Source organism: Zerene cesonia, chromosome 14 (genome assembly GCF_012273895.1).
Source record: "Zerene cesonia ecotype Mississippi chromosome 14, Zerene_cesonia_1.1, whole genome shotgun sequence".
Taxonomy (NCBI): domain Eukaryota; kingdom Metazoa; phylum Arthropoda; class Insecta; order Lepidoptera; family Pieridae; genus Zerene; species Zerene cesonia.
Window position 1 is genome coordinate 3521286 of NC_052115.1, and position 20129 is coordinate 3541414.

The window sequence follows — 20129 nt, forward strand, 5'->3', positions numbered from 1 at the left end:
TGTCCTCTTTACTTTCTCGATTCTCAAACTGTCTTTGCAACAAAATTATGACTTTTAACATAATTTCATTCCAATCTGATTTAATAGTGGTTTAAGCGTAATGAAGAGGAGTTTCTCGCTATGAAATAGATTTAGATATTGTTAGATGGTTACAGAATTAAAAAAAAACATATCAGCGTATTTGATAACACAATATGCTCCCTATATCCTTTCTTAATGACAACACATAAAAAATAAAGGAGGAATAAATGAAAAGAAGGAGGAGGAGGAACTGAGTTTGAGGTATATTTGAGATGATAAAGGAGAGGAATATTTTTTTATCTATTATTTAGATTACTTACTCTGTTCACATGATGACAGTGACGTATAGTGACATATTCGCACATATATTTGTAAATTGAAGCTAGTTATTCATCTGTAATAGTATTTTAGCGGGAATGTCTTGTTTTCCGAAAGTACCTACCTAAAACAAAAACAAACTAATCGCTATTGATTATGTATCCGACTTCTTATTATTAGAGTGTATCTTTCGATTCGATTAATATTCGTGAAGTAAATAACATAAAGTTTACAATTTGAAATGGACGATTCACAAAGTTCGGACGTATTTTCTGAAACGAGTATTGAAGTTAACAACTCTGTAATTACAGTATCCATTGTAAGAAAATATATTATAATTTATAATAAATTCAACAGATGCTATCACATACATTTCATTAGATTTAATCATTAGTAAATGCATGTGCATACAGCATCACAAAAAAATATTATATATAGCGTATTAAAGAGTTGATAAAACTCGTATAATTTATCCTGGATTTATATTTCAGATGGATGCAGACACATATAAAACTCTATTGCATAGTTTAAAATCCTCATTATGTAAGGACAAGAAACAGATATCAGTTAAATATTTTAATGAAATTTTACGTGACTGTGAAATATGCATATATCAGGTTGGTAATTTTACAGTTTTTTCTTTGTGAAGTATTCTTGTATCAAATATTATCATCATCAGCCCATATATGTTCCCACTGCTGGGACACAGGCCTATGAGGGTTCAGGCCATAGTCCACCACGCTGGCCAAGTGCGGGTTGGCAGATATCACATGTCGTCAAACTTTTTATTTTTATTTGGACATCCCAGTTTCCTCACAATATTTTCCTTTGCCGTTTTGAGCAGGGGTGATGTTACATATGCACAGATAATATGAAAAATCATTATATTTCCTCCATGCTCGCCTGGACTTGAACCGCGACTTGCCAATTTTAAGTCTGAGGTCTTCACCACTGAGCCACCACTGCTTGTATCAAATAAATATTTTATTAATTATTTATGTTTTCTAATACATTTAATTTATTGTATCTATTTTGTTACTCTAGTGCTTAAATGTCATAGCGAGTGCATTAGAAGATACGAATTTGGAATTTATAAGACTGTGTGAGCATATAGAAGATGCAGTATGTTTACTTCAAGTGCTATCAAGCTCTATAAAAAATGCAATAGAGTCCTTTGCTTTGGCTTGCTGTAGTATAAAGGCATATCCCACAATTACAGGAAACATTATTTTGTCGGTGTTTACTCACTGCAAGGATAGGTGATTAAAAAATTAAATTTTAAACTTTAAATCTATAATGTCCTAGGAAAATGTGTTGTATGTCTGTTATGTGTGCAATGATTCCATCTCTAAACTCAAAAATAAGTATGAATTTTTAAAATCTTTTATACATCATTAACCATTACAAAGCTATAAATTCACCAAGTAACATGGTTTTTTTTTAAATATAATAAAATAGAGCTGAAGGTTGTTTGTTTGATGTTTGATGTTTGTTTGATTACACAATCTCAATGACTACCAGACTGGTTTCAATAATTCTCTCACCATATCCCTTAGTGGTAAAGGCTACCTACCATAAGTACAGAAGGGCCAAACCAGTTTTTGTATTTCATCAAACCATGCACACTTAGGACAAGCAGTTAATATACTATTGTAATGCTTTTGTTTATATGGTTAAAAATATCTTTATTTACAGTGAATGTTTGTATGGAGTTAATATATATAAGGTGGAGAAACAGTTAAAAGACTTGTTCCGAACTTGCCATGAACTGCAACTAACTTATCTAATGTCAATGGAAAAACACTATGCATTTGATTTAAGTGAAACAGATCAATTGGATGTCTTATTGAAAGGTATTGATGCCCAATATAACATAAACAGAAAATGTGAATAATTATTGCATTAGGCAAATGATTATTGCAATAAAAATCGGTTTGATTTATTTGAAATAATTCTCACTAGAGATTGTGTGATAATAACTGTTTTAAGGCAAGAAAACAGACATAGTCAAACTTATATTTTTTTGTGTTGATTGTTACCAAATGGAGAGGCTGCTGTCATTGGATATGGAAATATATATTACCTCCGGTTTGAGTATAGGGCTCTATGGGCTGATTATGATTTCCTACTTGAAAGTCTGATTATGTCTTCATCTTGGGTAATTTTGAGCAGCAAAAGACAAACGGAATTTCACACTTATTAATTTAGATCACTTAATTCACAGAAAACACATCACTTCATATAACATCAATTATAACTCAAACTTGTGTCAGGACTCGAACAGACACGTCCGCTCGGCACGAGCTCTAATACTTGAATGCCCGCACGCTCCAACGACTATGTTCAAGCGCAATTCGTGAGTCATGCGCTTGCGTTCGTTAATATCCCAGCGGGTACTCCGACGTACATTTATTTTAAAATGTAATCATAAGTTGATTTTTATAGCTTTAGATATAAATCTAAAAATTGGTGAAGTAGCCCAAGCCCTGGATGTTAAAACTATGGCGGAGCAGTGGAAAGCCTACACAGCAATATGTGAAAAGTATTCCAGATATTTGTTAGACAAACAAATATATAATAAGTGTTCAAAACTCTTCATTGATATGATAAAAAACAACATGAAGACAGGTGTAGAGGTAATATTCTAATGTTTTTCTTCATAAGTTATCGTTATATATCGCCATTGTCTCAATCGGTCATCACATGTTTTGTTTCACCATGTCTGCACAAACAATATTCGAATTTTATTTAACTACTGTTTTCCTTTTTTTTTTCGTATTTTCCTAATGTTGTTTTAATCTAAACTGGTGTAGTAATATGTTTTCGAATATTAGTCCATGTCATGCCCATAACATGCAAATGTGCTTGTTAACTTTTCCACTAAGAGCTACTAAAATTTTTAATGGGAGATTTTCAACCTTCTATTTTCTCATGTTTCAGGTAAACGATGATAAGACGATATTGCGATCGGTAAAAGTTGCAAGTTTTGGGATCAGAATATTATCAAAGATATGTAATATATTCAAAGACGCAACAACTCATGATCATGAAAACATATTGGATACATTAATATATTTGTTTACGTAAGTAATTTAAGCTACTTACTGTGGTTTTTCAATAAAATAGCAGGTGTCATAGCAGGCAACTGAACTTGTGGTTCACATGAATCCTGATGGTAAACGATAACCACCGCCCAAGAAAATTCGTAGACGTAGTGCCTCTACGAATGCGCTACCCGCTTTTAAGGGATAGAGGATACGAAAAAGATTGACGACTGGAAAGAAGGAATGGACTGGGAAGGGTTAGGAAATCAAGAATAGAGCCTCCAGCTCCCCCACTCACCGAACGAAACACAGTAACATGCTACTATTTACTGGCCCAATTCATGCCAAAGCATGCTCGACTCCCACATACGAAATTCGTGATCATTAACAGTTGTCATCAATATTGTGTAAAATATTTATCATCTTATATATATATATACTTTGTTTGTTGTCTCTCAATCCTGAACTACATAACCAATCTTGATTAAATTTATTTGATTTGAAAATAATTTTATCTTAAATATACATTGAATAAATTTTATGCCATACTAGGTTTGGTGATTAAATTAGATATTTAAAAGGAGAATAAAATCAAGTAAACCGTGTTGTGTATTTAATTATATTTTATCACAGCTTCAACAGTTCATACTTGGATTTGAAACAAAAATCGAAACTTTCGAGACAAGTAGAATCAAATATTACAGTTTCATTGGAAGTACTTCTCAATCAGCTTGCAACTGATACTAAATTTCTTCATGTAAGTATAGAAAGTATGAGTTAAGTTAAATTACATAGCTAAAATTTAAATATATTTATTTTCAAGAAGTAGGTTCTTTTATAGTTGTTATTGTTTCAATATTACATTTGCTTACAAATACGCTAGCATAATGAATGCTAATTCACAATGTCACTTGCTTCTAGTTTTATATTTGCGACAAAAGACTATGTTATAGTTAGCTTACATATAAAGTTTGTTGCAATTGGTTCCGTCGTTTGGTGTGGAATACAGCTAAGATAATGTGTACTTATGTGTTCACTACTGCAGTACTCCGTGAACCCCAGTTACCCATTCATCCATTAATTAGTAGAGTACATAATTAACACTCTTATTAATTTTACAGTGTGTTTATAACTTCAGTGAGAACAACTTTCAAGAAGATGAATATTTTGGTTATATTTTACTACTTGCAGCAATAATGAGAAAACTTTTAAACATTCCTATGGAATCTGGTGGTATAAGAATACGCATAATAAGACGTGTGTTTTCATTACTACCTTCAGGTTAGTATTTTAAATAGCTGTAAAATATATGCAAGGACATGAAACGTAATGAACTCACACAGTGTTAATTTAAAGCTCTAATTATTTTAAATTTTTTTGAAGAACTATTTTTTATGTGAGAGTCTTATTTTGTTTCAGGTCACACATGGTTTAACATTGCTTTGAAGTTTAAGATTGGTAGAGAATGTGAAGATCAGACCTATAGTTTATTTGCTTATTTACTAACAGTCACAGTGGCGTTTGCCAAAACATTTAATTCTGAAGAATTTTCTATCCTAGAACGAATTATGTATGAGAGTTTGTTGAATACTGATTGCTATAGAGCTGTTTTTGCAGGAAACTTATGGGTGATCTTATTAAGGTAAATATTGCTTCATGTAAATAGCATATTAAAATTTGTAAAACATAGTCGAGGCACACTCAATGAACAACTAAGATATTGTTTTATCTTTTTAAGCTGCTCGCCCTGGGTCTTTTGGGTAGACATTTTTTTACACATTTGTTTTTTGTAAGTTAGTTAAATTTTTATATGAGCATTTTTTATAATTTAAATGAGGACAAAGAGAATAAAGCAAGTTATTGAACTATAAAATGGTATAATTAATACATTATTATACACTAGGTGTTCACTCCGACTTCGCCCGTCGTACATATTTTGACTATGTTACTATTTAAATTTATATTACCTAAAGTCATCAAAACAAATATTTTATTTGGTTAATAGTGCTTAATAATTCAATTGAATTTGAGCGTTAATATACTAATAGGAGTAAAATGTTCTCTTTCAGATCATGCGATCCAAGACTGCTTTCCAACACACTCATGTCTTTAATAAAAGTGTATCAAAAACTTACAAACATTAAATCATTCAATGGTTCCCCACAAAAAATCTTTCTCCTCTATACCTTGAGAAGATTATTTCAACATTGTTCACAACAGGATAAATTGTTAATATATAAACAATATAATATACTGGATAAACAAAATATGAATGTATGGATCGGTTTGCGGATATCGAATTTGCCATTGAACGTGCAGTATAATGCAGAACATTTAGTTTTCGATAAGTTACAAAAAGTGTTCCATGGTTTGAGAATAGATGATGATGAAGGCGTTGATAATATGGTAAGATCAGTAATAATTATTATTTTTTTCTTATTCACCCTGTCTGGTTATGAAATCAATCGGTCAAGTGCGAGTCGGACTTGCAAAAAATCAGGTGACTCATCCGATTTGTGGCCGCGTCTTAACCTCAAACCGTTGCTTAACCTCGATTTTTATTATTGATATATTTCATTACTTGATATAGCGCCAACAGAAGTAAACGATATCTGAAAATAATCATTGTCTTATTATCAAGGATCATGAGATACAGCCTGATTAGACTGTTGGATATGGCAAAGTTTTAGGAATAGGATCCCTTTATACCGTTTTTTTATAAAATGTGTATTTCTTTCGTTAACGAATGGTCTTAAACGAATGGTTTGTCATTAAAACAGTTCTAGTAAGCAAAAGTGTAATAAAATTTTTATGAATATGTGTAATGTGCACTTTGCTACGTAATTTCTGTAATATGTAACAAGGTAGTGTAAACTAAAATGCGATATGTAACAATTTCTGCTATCAAATTGTGTACTATTCAATATATAAATTAGATATTATAATGGCATTTTACATACAAATAAGTTACTAAATATAATCAGTTTTCCTTTTCAGATTCAATTGATTAATTTAGCAGCGACCTGTAAACACAACGATGACAACATTATAGAATTATTAGACAAAATGTGGGGAAGAGCTTGTCCTAAATGTAACTATGAAGTTAGGGAATTTGACGAGAGCTCCGTTTGGTATTTTAGATATGTTGAAGCACTGATTTCCCTCACTGAATCTGTAAGGGATAGAATTACGAAACATGTTAAAATTAAGGTAAATTATATACATATGAAACAAACAATTTAATGATATAATCAAGAAATAATGATTAAAAAATAATATTAATCTTAATTACACCTATAAAGCATCATGATTTCCATTTTCAACCGACTTAAAAATTAGGAGATTCTAAATTCGTCTGAATTTTTTTGGCTTTGTTACCTGACAACTTTCGTATGCGTAACAGATTTTGATAATACTTTAAGATGTAAGATGATGCCTGAGGTTTAGTTTTCGTCAGAAATATTTATCTTAAATGTATTGCTTGTATTGATTATTTATGAATTAAGTAGTATTAAGTAGTAGACTTGAAGTAAGTTGGGTGTAATATTTTTATTTACAGATTCTCCGTATAATTGCCAGGATACTCAAATCAGAAAACCTGGATCTTATCTATCTCTCATTACCAACGTTTTGTGCTTTATATGATCGTCACTTAGATATACAATCAAATATCTTGCACGATGTCTTCGAAAAAGTACTTATTAATACTGATTTTGCGTCACGACAATATATATTCAATGTGGTTAGAAATTTGTTTTTATCAAAGGAATTTTGTGACATAGTGCAGGAAGATTCATTACAAGATATATTGACTGAATTTAAAGAGTATGATAACATACAAAATAATATGAATGTATTGAAAAATCAGCTTGAAAATGTACAGCGAAATGATTTTAGTCATAAGTGCTTGAAATCTCAAGTATGTAACACGGTTTCGGCGCGCAGTCAAAGTAAAAGTAATTTCGATTTGGCCGATATTGACACACTTTTTGATAATGATAGTGACAATGAACCGAGTTGCAAACGAGTTAAATTGAATGTGAATGAAATCGAAGCTCTAGTATTGAGGATAGAAGCAGATGCTGCTTCATTGTGTGAACTCAAAGAAAATGTTTTGAGCGAAGATCATAGAAGAAGATTATCTGATGTCTGTGTAAAAGTTAGGAATATAATTGAAAATTGAAATGTTTTTGCTTTCATCATTTACACCTTGTTTCCTTGGTGTACAGTACACAGTATACAATAGGTATGCAAGTGCATTGTGTGTGTGTTTATTGTTTACTCAGCGCTCAACTACAAAATTAGTTACTCAGAAAAATGCGAGTGGCATTTATGTACATACTAGCTGTGTCCCGCGGTTTCAGCCGCGTAAGTCCGTATCCCGTAAGAATATCGGGATAAAAAGCCTATATGTTATTGAGTTGTCCAGCTGTATACGTACCAAATTTCATTGCAATCAGTTTAGTAGGTTTGGGGTGAAAGAGTAACAAACACACATCCTTACAAACTTTTGCATTTATAATATAAGTAGGAAGAATTTTCGCGAAAATATTTATAATATTAAACCACTATCTATTGAGAAAAGCGCGAGATATTCGCCAAAAAACAATATCAGGTATTTTGAGGCATTTACAACTTTTTTATCGATTTGTCATGATTTCATTATTACGCCGTCATAAAGGTGTATACAAAATTTCAACTCACTAGAAGTTTCTACGCAGATTGCAATTAAAAATGCCTTTTAATAATCCAACCATATTAAATTACAAAAAAGGGATAAGGAAAAACAATAAAACAAAGAATATTTCACATTTATATTTATTGTTGTGTTAAAAAAATCTTTACAAATAAGTGAAATATAATAATCATAACCATAATAATAATACCGGTAAAACAGTGGCGAATCGGCGCATGATTATAATTTATCATATAAATATTATTTATCATATAAGAGAAAGCCGGACCGTACGGCAACAACATATAATCATAATAATGATCAAAGTCGATACGGCACTGAGCCACCGGCCGACAATTAAAATATAATTAATTGATACTCGGAGGTAATAAGACCTTAGCTCACGTTACGATCAGTATCAACTAACGTCAGTCGCACTCGAATTTACGCATTCCGTCTTTAATCGCTAAACTGTACATTACTGTAAAACCACGCATATTATGTCATGTAACACAGAAACAAATCATACTGCTTTTCATTTATATCGAAGTAACACTTTCACGAAGCCTTATCTCTATTTGATTCACTCCCATATTATATTGTGATGGCGCAATTTTACAAGTAATACACTTATAATTGGCTAACTAAATAAAAATAATTAAAAATATAATAATACGTTATATTATTGCCTTGAACGGGACAAAACGTAGCGAACTTAGCTAATTGCGATAAAGCGTAAAGCCTAAAGCGTTTATACAGCTACAACTTACGACGATATTAACGTACTAAATAAATTATCAAAATAATACAGTAGGAGAGTAAATAGTCACTTTTGTTATCCTCGTAGTACTGTGAATAAGATCATAAAATACATTTAAAATATTACTATTTTCTTGGATACTCGGAATGAGTAAAAGTTTATACAGAAGTTCAAAATCTACTTGTACCATTCATTTCTCTATACATTCAAGTGCTATATCCACAGTGCGTTTACAAAACAACGTTGCCACTGGTCGTGAGCGAACTTTGACCACTTCACATTGAAACCAAGCTGAAAAAATATCTATCAAAATACCAATAGTTTTGAGCACTCAATCGAATAGAGATCTAATATAATGTATGAAAACTAATATACTTCGCTCACGGACGAGTAGCAAGACATCAAGACCGAATACTTTGTGACGTATATATATGAAGAATTTTGAGGCACCTCGTTAATAGGCAGTTAATCAAAAGCTATTTCAAATTTGTGCGAGTCAATTTCCGTCTTATCAATAATTAACTGTGATACAACAAATGTAATTTACCATCTAAACGTTTTGTCACAATGTCTATCTATAATAATAAAATGGTTGCGATCCGATTGGAATGGTAGAGTCAGTGGACCTCTATTGGGCAGTACGTTTTCGTAATCACCGACGAACTAATATCACTCGTAAACTTTTAACTCTACATTTGGTACTATTTACAATAATGGGGGAAACGACTAAAGCACTGTCCGGGGTATCAAACAGTTTAGATACTCGTCAGCGTCGACGATAACATTTCCGAACCTATCGTACAACTCATGTTTTCAAATGTTCTGAGGATGTAAAATCGGTTTCGCTACGACAACATTCATCGAGTTTCCAATACGTAACAAAACTACTCGAAGCTATTGCACATACAAACGTCTTGCGGGAATAACGCATGAGTATGATGCCGACAATAAATAATATCTAATCGCAATAAATACTAATTATATATCTAACACATAAAAATACAAAACTACACATCCAAAACATTAATTCTTAGGCCAATTCGTCTCACGAGTCACGCGAGCGGTCGCCTATTGGACAATCGATATAATTCGTGGCAACGTAAAACTTTCGCTTAAACTAAAAGTCTTGGCACAAATCAAATTCAAAACGCTTCCGCATCGCGAACCGATCGAACCGAGCACGTCTGAAGGAAACTCGCTGAAATAATAATAACGAACGCCTCCAATACAATTAGAATAATAATGTGTATGTATTCGTTAGTCGAACGCGATAGAAAAGCTACATAAATTACATAAATAATGTCTAACGTCTAAATACCCTCAGAACGATCAGTATGTATACATATAAAATTCAGTTCTTTATTAGGATTATTTGGCATCTATCACCAATATCGTTAATCTACATTAAATATGGTATACGAAGGTGAAAAATACCTTATCCGATGGCGCGTAATCGAGACATGAACGAGAATCGTTACGCGCAATACAAGAGTCCCTGCCGAACCTAAATATCCTCCGACACGCACACGCGCGCACTCGCACTCGCACACGCACACGCACCACACGCACACACGCACGCACCCACCACCTACGTCACTTGCACGAATCCCAAACTAACTTCGTTGTTACTTCAGTGCCAGCTGATTTTTCAATATTCAAGGAAATTTGAAGACAAAAAATACTCGTGTCATGCAAAACAACCCAAGAAGAATTAAAATCTTGAAAATGCCACTTGAAGATTGAAAAATCAGCTCTTTAGATATCATAACCCCATACACAAGTAGTAAATACAAGTTTTTGTGAACTTGTATTTCGATACAGCGACTTTATAATTGAGAATTCGTGCGATAAAAGTTAGCCTACACTATAAATACTTTCGTAAAAATTGCGGGCAAAGTACTATCGACGTGAGGATGATAAAATTAATTTAGATACAAAGAGATATAAAACTAGATATTATACAGCAAAATTAATTGGGGAAATAATTCTAAAAAATGATGATGTATGTCCTGCGTTCGAGACGGAATCAAGTACGTATGAATATTAATGAATTAGCGAATTTGCCCTTATTTTATCAAACCATACATGCTTAAATATAAAATTTGATTAAGATGCAATAAGAAAAATACACGCGTACACATTAATTTACTTATTAAATACTTTATAACCATCTCTTTGCACATTTTTAATTCTATTTCCCTCACATCGAAACAATTACAGTATAATTTACGTTAATCCGTTGCTTTATTATAAAAAATCGGTATCTTATTACTAACATACGTAGTATTTGTGTATACGTGTAAAATTAAAAGGAATGTCGACACCTAGCTTACATGAAAAAAGTTAAGCCAAACTCAAACGACCGCATTCGCATTTAACTACAGCTTTATCTTTCTCTATTCATCTAAATATCTCTTATTAGAGCGAGAAAGACTGCTTATATTTGCGCATTTAAACAAGCTTAATCTAGTGAAGACTTCCTAAAGAGCTTATGGAAAAATGCGAAAACGGGCGAATAAATCTGTTTTGGCCTTGTTACGAGTTTAATGATTTTACTATTGAAATAATATGATTTTGATCCTTATTACATACACGTTAAGGATGAAAATCGTTTATTACCAAGCACATAGTATTGAACTGAAGTGATGAGTGATTTAAATAACAGACGCTAATTTTACTTTCATCTAACTCAATATAAAACATACTTGAAGATTATTTACTCTTCATGTCAACTCTAATACCACAATGGTAACAATTTTTATATCGAGTTTTTCAACAAGCTAACTCTCTTACAGTAATTATATGCCGTTATTATAATAAAATCAATTCTATACTTCTAATGAATGATTTCATTTTACAATGACAATGAAAGTGTTGGGTATTCGGCGCGCACACATTGACACTACATAAAAATATCTAAATACACAATTGCTGATGTTTATTATTATGAATAAATAAAATGCTGTGTGTACACCACGTGCAGCAATTTCGTCATGAAATCAACAACTACAGAACTGCGTATTGTGGTATGACAAATCATAAAACTGATAGTTATAAAGAATTCACAGTGCAAACGTATTGAAACCGCGCACATTTACAAATCACAGAGGCGAACACCGACCACACGTGTGATCACATCTTCTCGTCTTCCTTAGCGTTGTGTTGTACACGTGCGCAGCGTGCGTAGTGTGCGCGGTGCGTCGGCGTGTGGCGCGTGTGGGCGCGTGTGGGCGCGTGTGGCGCGTGTGGGCGCGTGTGGGCGCGTGTGGGCGAGCTAGTGCGGCACGCGGTACGCGAGCGTGTTCCTGCCGTGCGCGTGGTGGTGGCACACCGGCACCGGCAGCTGGCCCAGCGCGGCCGAGTGCACCTGGCCCAGCGTGGCCGAGTGCACCTGGCCCAGCGTGGCCGAGTGCGCGGGCAGCTGTGCGAGCGCGGCCGCGTGCACGGGCATCTGGGCCAGCGTGGCCGAGTGCACGGGCATGTGGTGGTGCGCGTGCGCGTGCGCGTGCGGGTGCGCGTGCGCGTGCAGGTGTTGCATCGACGCGCTGTTGTGCAGCAGCTGCAGCTCCGGCGGCATGTGGTACACGCTCGCAGCCTGCCAATTAGCAGCACATTGAATATTGTTACACAACGGAAAATATATGATTATGACGTCATTTGCTTTGATAAATAACACAAGCTTCATATTTTGTAGTTATAATATTAAGAGTATACAACATTGAATTAATCATGATTTTCAACCAATTTCAAAAAAGGCGGAGGTTATCAATTCGACTGTATTTTTCATGCGGTCGTGTGATTCCATTATAATTTGGTCAAATTTTGGCAATTTGAAGGGAATGTAGTTTTTATTAAAAATCATTACATAATATGTATTTTTGCCAAGTAATGTTTTGGATTCAAGCCGGCAAAGAAATCTCAACATGAAGACGTGCAACTAACGTGTGTCTTGTGTCGGTGGGCCGGCAGGGCGGGCCGGGCTCAGTAGGCGGCCGCCTCCTTGTACTCCGAGTTGTCCATGGTGAAGAAGTCCTCGAGCTTCCACTGCAGCGTCTCGAAGGTGGGCCGCTTGAGCGCGTCCTTGTGCCAGCACTCGAGCATGATCTCGTAGAGCGGCGCGGGGCAGCTGGGCGGGCACGGCATGCGGTACCCGTGCTCCACCTGGTGCATCACCTCCGCGTTCGACATGCCTGCGCGGATGCGATGTGTTCTTATGTTAGCGTTTGTTTATCAACACGATAGCTTCACCAGTATATTTGTATGTAACCGTCTCCCATAGATTCGATTTTGACCCACTCTAAACGGACAGAATTCATTGAAATTTTGCACACTTATCAAGGATCGAGGACAAGATAATTTCATGAGTATATCTTATTTGAGTGATTAGGATAGTCAGATTTAATATATTTTTTTTTTCTTACGTCTGTATAAAAAAAGTAGCGAGCAAGTTGAGCTGATGAAATAATAATGTAATATCTGTAATAACGGATGTACAATCAAATACAAGCAGCTTTACTGTTAAATAGTAAAACAAAAATGAATCATTAAATAAAAATGTATAACAATGTACAGAGGGCGTTTCCACGAGATTGTTACGTAATTTGACATCATCGCTCACCAACAGACTATAATGACTGTAGTTCCCAACTATCATTTATATTTTTATGATTTATTCAACTCGCTATGCATATAGATTAGAAATACAACCAAAAGCATGAAGACATAAAAAACTTGTTACTGTAAGATTAATAACCGCATACTTTAGCTAATTCGAAAAAAATCAAAATAGAATACCTACCCACAATATCTTAAAAAAAAATTAAATAAATAGAAAAACACCCAGCTTACCCGGATAAGGCGTCCGGCCATAAGTGACGAGCTCAGTGAGCAGGATGCCGAACGACCACACGTCCGACTTGATCGAGAACTTGCTGTAGTTCGCGGCTTCCGGCGCCGTCCACTTGATGGGGAAGCGGGCGCCCACGCGTGCCTCGTATTCGTCCTCCTGTCCCATCGTAACGTACCTCATTAGAGATTGTTTATCCATCTAGTATGCGGGAGTCGAGTCGCTTTGGCGTAAATTGGGCCGGTTCGCCAGGGTAGGTAGAAGTACCACACCCCCGCTAAAATATCGGCATGAAATAGTAGCACGCTACCGTGTTTCGTACGATGAGTGGGAGAGCCGAAGGCCCATTTCCTCACCCTTCTCAGTCCATTCCTTCTTTCTAGTCGTCAATCCTTTCCTTTTCCCTTTCCCCTTGTAAGCGAGCAGCGAATTCGATTGTTCACGGGCGGTGGTGATCGCTTACAAAAACCTCAGTTGCCCGCTTATGGCAAAAAAAAATATATAGTCTTATTTTTTATGAATATAATCATCATGACAGTAAATTTGAACATTCAAATAAAACCCAAGAAATTTTAATAAATACCATAATTAATTTGAAATGTGAAATGATGAAAACCCAAAAAGAGTAAAATCGTAGTAAACATGCGTTTAATTTACTACTGACTATTTATTGTTGCTATAAATACGTAACTCTTATCGTATACTTTAATAATCATTACATGATTGCAAAGTACGTATTGCACTGAATTTATTGAAGCGTATGTCTATTATGTACCTAAACCTCTAGTGTATTTACCATAATTTTTGAAGGATGTGCAAACAACTGGTCCAATAATGATAAGAAAAATAGAGTAACTCATGCATACATAATTTAATATATAACTAAGGTCAGTAAGACAATATTGGTTTCTGTCCAATTACGGACATGAATATTTAAGTTGTAAACAATAAACAATACCCACATACTCCGTCTCTCATTGTACAAATCACAAATTTACAGTTTCTAAGTTGTTTTTAAACTAGTGTGTGTTTTTTCAATAATTTATGTTGAAAAACGAGATCATTTTCTAAATGAATATCTATTCATAAAAGATCATTAAACGCAAGAGTACAATGGGCCATAACATTTATTTCCGTTATCGCGTCTTACACAACACACTTCCGCGAAACTATTCGATGAATAATGTAGAGACACATTTACGTCACAAATGATCGGACGTAAGGTAAGTATGTTTAATGCAATATTATATTGATATCCCTTCTAATATTATAAATGCGAAAGTATCTCTGTCTATTTCTTATTCACGCCTAAACCACTGAAGACAATGTGATGAAATTTGATTGAAGGACAGTTTGTTTTTGGGATGAGAAAAGACATCAGACAGTTTTTGTCCTGGAAATCCTGGGAGCGGGAACTATGAGGGTAAAACAGAACTGACTATCTTTTCCTTTGAATACTAGAGCCAAGTGCGGGCGGAAAGCTAACTGGCTTCATTTCGATTTTATTAATTTATCAGCATCGTAAACTGGTAGTTTCTCAATTGGTATAATTGATTGAATAACGAATAGTAGCGTATCGATAGGTTTTCTCAAATATAATATAAAAAATATACGCTAGTGTATTGCTTCACGCTAGCACGCGTATAGTAAGGTTAATCATAAAAGCCAGCCTCTTCATACATCGGAGCTGATTATTAACAGCCTGAATAATATCCAGCCGTAACGTTAATATAACATTGAATGAATTGACTAGCAGATGATTAGTTTCAATATATAGTCGGGTATTATGCACCGCAAATGCAATTTTCGGTCGATATTTCGAATGATAATATTTTATTTTCGCTTAAAAAACCTTCACTAATTAAAGAAATGCTACTTGAAAGCTGAGGAATTGAACTTAATTAAACATGATAATTTTATGATAACGACTAAATAATTATATTAAGCAATACCCGAGCCGGCACTTTCATAATAAAAAATTGTTATAATTATAGTGCAATTAACTAATTATAGAAAATAACATATAAAACTATTTGCAAGTTGAATTTTTGCTTGGCATATTTGATCTATTTGTGATACCGACAGAGATATTTATATAGCCGGAAGGAGCTTCGATAATGTAACTACTGATTATATAGTTATTATTATGATAGATTACGGTCCCATTCATTATATCTTTATTTCTAATCAATGTTAAAATTAAAACAATTCAATCAATTGCTTATACTATATGGAACATAAAGAAAAGAAGAAAAATAAACCATTTTAATTTTTTAAACTTCTGTTACGTAACTTATCAAAATCTTTTTCTACCTACCTATATACATCTTTCCATTCAGTATTAGCCTTATTTTCAGTTAACTTAAAATCAAAACGCACCAATTCAAGCCTGCACTAAGCCCAACTAAGCCATAGAACTCATAAATCACCCAAAGAGCTCCCACTTTTGACGCCCGGAACTAAGCCATAGAACTCTTAAAGCACCCATCTGACCCCCACCCAGGACCCTAACCTACATTGCCGCCACCTATCCCGCCCGGGACACAGCACAGGGTACGCACCTTAATAAGCCGGGCGAGACCAAAGTCGGCGATCTTGACGATATTCGCCTCGGCGACGAGCACGTTCCGCGCTGCGAGGTCGCGGTGTATGTAGTTCTGCGACTCGAGGTACGCCATGCCGGCCGCGATCTGTGCCGCCATGTCGATCAGCTGCTGCAGCTTCAGACCGCGCCCTTTGCCTGGAATTGGGCAATGTCATCGTTCATTACGGGTCACACACGTGTTTTGGGTACATTTGAAATGGTTATTTATTAGTAAACGCCATAAAGGCAATTTAAAAGTGCCATAAATTGTGGTTTTGTTATGAAAAATTTTCAAAGGCAAAAACGAGGTGTAGTTTATTTGAAATACAATTAATAATCACTACATAGTGTAAAGCAAAGTCGCTGTTTCTGTCCCTATGTAAGCTTAAACCTTTAAAATTACGCAATACGGATTTTGAGGAGTTCTCTTATAATAGACGAAGCGATTTAAGAGGAAGGTTTATATGTATAATAACATCTATTGAACAACTCCGAATTAACGCGTGCAAAACCGCGACCAAAAGCTAGTAGACAATAAAATAGACCAAGCTAATTAATAAGAAAACATTTCCATCGGCATAGGAGATTATCTCTGTTAGCAGTCACATTGGCGCATTCGATCAGATAATTACAGATCTCAATCAGGTAATAATAGGTAGCACAATGATTATCAACTCGTTGACAATTAATTAATCACGAAGATAGCGTGATTGCGAAACGTTATACGAGATGGAACAGATAGCGTGGAGTGGCCCGTGACCCTAAGGCATACATGTGAGCAAAGGAAAGAGTTTCTAAAGAGCAGTGATTAAATTTATTCCTAAGAAAGAGGTGATATTAGCTATGTAAGGAATAACATAGCTATATCTATGTCTGCGTTATTCTTTCTAAAGAATAGATAATTGTATCGATTTTCTAATTATTAAGAATTAAAAGTTTGCCATGCGATTTTTTAAGAAAATTCGTGAGTGTTTTTGTTGAAGGTTACATAACCTATAACCTTATTACACAATAGGGGCTAAAGATGATGATAAAAAAACTTGTATTACCTTGCAAGTATTCTAAAAGTGAGCCGTTCTTCATCAATTCGGTGATAATATATATGGGTTCCTCTAGCGTGCACACTGCGTACAGCTGTATCAGTTTGCTGTGCCGCAGCTTCTTCATGATCTGCGCCTCAGCGAGGAAGTCCTTCGGGTCCATCGTTCCCGACTTCAGAGTTTTGATGGCGACCGGCGTGGTGCTGTTCCAGAGGCCCTCCCACACCTCCCCGAACTGCCCGTGGCCGAGCTTGCGGACGAACTTTAGTGAGGACCGGTCGATCTCCCATTGGTCTCTTGTTCTGTGCGAGAGTCCCTCTGTTACGGGTTTCTCCACCTGGAAACAAATTGATCATTACGTAATGTTTAATTTTTAGTTGTATAGGAACCAATGAGATACGTAAAATTTTTCGTGCCTCAGAGAAAATATACAAGTGTGAATAGATAATAATATGTGTTCTATTACTTTAACGTGATTATATTTTCTACATCCTATGATGAATAAATAAAACTTAAATCGTTCATTAGAGCAAAAATGTAACCTGAATTCTTGTATAATACAATTTGTTAATAAAGTGAGTGAATTTATAATTAAATCCATTATGCTTGAATCACTTTAATATGCACATTTATAGTGTCCTATAATGTTTATTCATACGTAAATATTTATCGCATTAGTTGATTTTTTTTAAAGAATACAGATTATTCCTCTTTGTTTTAAACGTTATTATTTATCATCGCTTGTTAGCAAGTAAAGGAAACTAGTTCACATACAATGAAAAAAGTCAACATAACAAACACAGAAAAAATTAATACGAGAGCCCTTAAATGTCATAATTTACGTCACTATACCTGATTATTATTGTGTCAATGATTCACACTACATGTCGATCAGTATAAAACACACTTTCAAGGTACAGGTAAATAATTTTGTACAAAATTTCGCTTCAATAATTTTATGAGTAATAGCCAGAAGATTAAACAATCTGACATCGGTTTTTAAAAGTTGTTTGTAATTTTTTGTTAATTGCTGTCTGTAGGATTTCAAAATAATATATAATATAGCATCTTTAAGTATAATTATAATATTCTATATTGTCATTGAGAATGTTTAAAAAAAAAAAAAAAAAAACGAATAGGATCTACAGAGAAAAAATATGCTTTGTCTAGACTCTCGGTCTTAACACACTACAGGCCACGTGACTCTATGCAGCGGTGACATTATTATGACTATGAATCCAATTAAGAACAACAGGAATTCATTTTAAAACGTGATTGCGATATAAAGAGTCCGACGATATGAAACAAATACTACTGAGACACGTTAACAATTAATGAGCAAACATGCAATAAAGTGTTAATATTAATACACCGTGATGGTGTCGCGTAAACGGACGTCCAATAAACGTGCACCATTTACAACGGGTAAAAATAAACATGTGACTCTTAACAATGGACCGCAAGCACTCATTGTCAAGCGAGTGCTAGGAAATTAGCATAGTCTTTACTTTTACTCGTTACTGTAGACCTACTGCCGCAGCTCATTATGCAATGAGTTATTGAGCCGTTAAATAAAACTGAATGCGTCGCGCTAATTAAATATATTATATTGAATATTGTTCGCACCGAGTTTACATATTATGGTGATATTTATATCATATTGACTTAACACAGTTTCGCTACAGATTAGGCCCGCTACGCTACGGCGCACATGTGTAACAAACGCTTCGTATATTTCCATATTCAATATTTATAAAACCTGTATCTACATTTTAAAAGCAAATCTATTTAACCTATGTAAGCATTCACTAAACAAAAGAAACGGACAATCACCTTTACAAGTATCTATATTAAATTGTGGTATATATAAAAACACATTTCTTTGCTAGTTTTATTATTAGCAAAGAATATACACCTACGAGCAATAAATCTTCCAGATTTATAAAAGCGTTCAGACATGAACGTAAACTCACGAGCTATTCCATTTTTACTACGGCTATAAGTTTCGTTGAAGAATAATAATAATAATAATACATATATGTTATTTCTTTTTGCAATATTTTATAGGATAATATTTACTCCCGTCACGTGAAACAAACCCGTTCGCAATAGCTAACACAAGTCCGCGGACGACGATAAACATACACTTATCTTGATTTGAACGGATCGTTTAAAATGTTTCTTATCGAATATACGACATTAAGAGTTCTATTGATTATATCACTACCTTGTTAGTTCATTTTTAATTCGTATACTTACACGAGAGTCGCTGATTCATGCGCGGCTGTCCAACTAATTTATTTAAAAATAAACAACTTAACATTCCCATTAAACTAGCGAATTATTATGCAATAATTAATTCCATTAATATAAATGATAGCAGTAAATTTCATTAACATTTGTTGACGCCGATACTCGGCAAGCCTTTTTTGTCTACATCTAAGCAATCATGTAGTGATTATTGCAAAGTGAAATACATATTATTATAAAATATTATTATTAGTAAGAAAAACATTTTGACTAGTGTCACTAATCGATTTTAAGATCCATAAAAATAATCTTGAACTTGGGTTTTCCAAAGGCGATAACATGAAATTATGTTAGTTGAAATCTGATATAAATAAAGAGAATATCGTGTGCATTTAAAAGCCACTGCCATCATCACTGAGACAATATATTGATAAAATGCAAAATTTTGTGAAAACGTATAAAGATAATGTCTTTGGTATAAAAATATTACATCTAGTTCAACACTTTAATATAAATATAATTTGTAAAATCCAAAAAAAACATGCTTTCATACAAGAATCAACTTAATTGTCTCACTTGCTATGAGCATAT

At 34.2% G+C, this 20129-nt stretch overlaps 2 protein-coding genes across 4 annotated transcripts in view; one reads left to right on the plus strand and one right to left on the minus strand.

Moving 5' to 3' along the window:
- The first annotated feature begins 411 nt into the window (after window positions 1-411).
- On the plus strand, window positions 412-7571 carry LOC119832051 (uncharacterized protein C1orf112 homolog). 2 transcript variants are annotated; one of them, XM_038355644.1, is made up of 12 exons: window positions 412-658; window positions 831-956; window positions 1384-1598; window positions 2035-2192; window positions 2785-2975; window positions 3280-3422; window positions 4017-4140; window positions 4505-4664; window positions 4803-5025; window positions 5453-5789; window positions 6381-6593; window positions 6943-7571. In XM_038355644.1, exons 1-12 carry the CDS (start codon window positions 581-583, stop codon window positions 7564-7566), a joined length of 2592 nt encoding a protein of 863 aa, XP_038211572.1. In that variant the 5' UTR covers window positions 412-580; the 3' UTR covers window positions 7567-7571. The 2 variants fall into 2 exon arrangements, with proteins under 2 accessions (XP_038211572.1, XP_038211573.1); XM_038355645.1 differs by lacking the exon at window positions 1384-1598.
- A 1019-nt stretch (window positions 7572-8590) lies between these two features.
- Window positions 8591-20129, minus strand: part of LOC119831742 (tyrosine-protein kinase Src42A) — a 78845-nt gene continuing 67306 nt past the window's right edge. For both annotated transcript variants that reach the window (XM_038355227.1, XM_038355226.1), the window contains exons 4-8: window positions 17298-17625; window positions 16226-16404; window positions 13667-13823; window positions 12761-13008; window positions 8591-12413 (exon numbers count right to left, since the gene is read on the minus strand). In XM_038355227.1, the coding sequence (XP_038211155.1) occupies window positions 12800-13008; window positions 13667-13823; window positions 16226-16404; window positions 17298-17625 (873 nt within the window). In that variant the 3' untranslated portion in view covers window positions 8591-12413; window positions 12761-12799. The remainder of the gene's footprint in view (window positions 12414-12760; window positions 13009-13666; window positions 13824-16225; window positions 16405-17297; window positions 17626-20129) is intronic.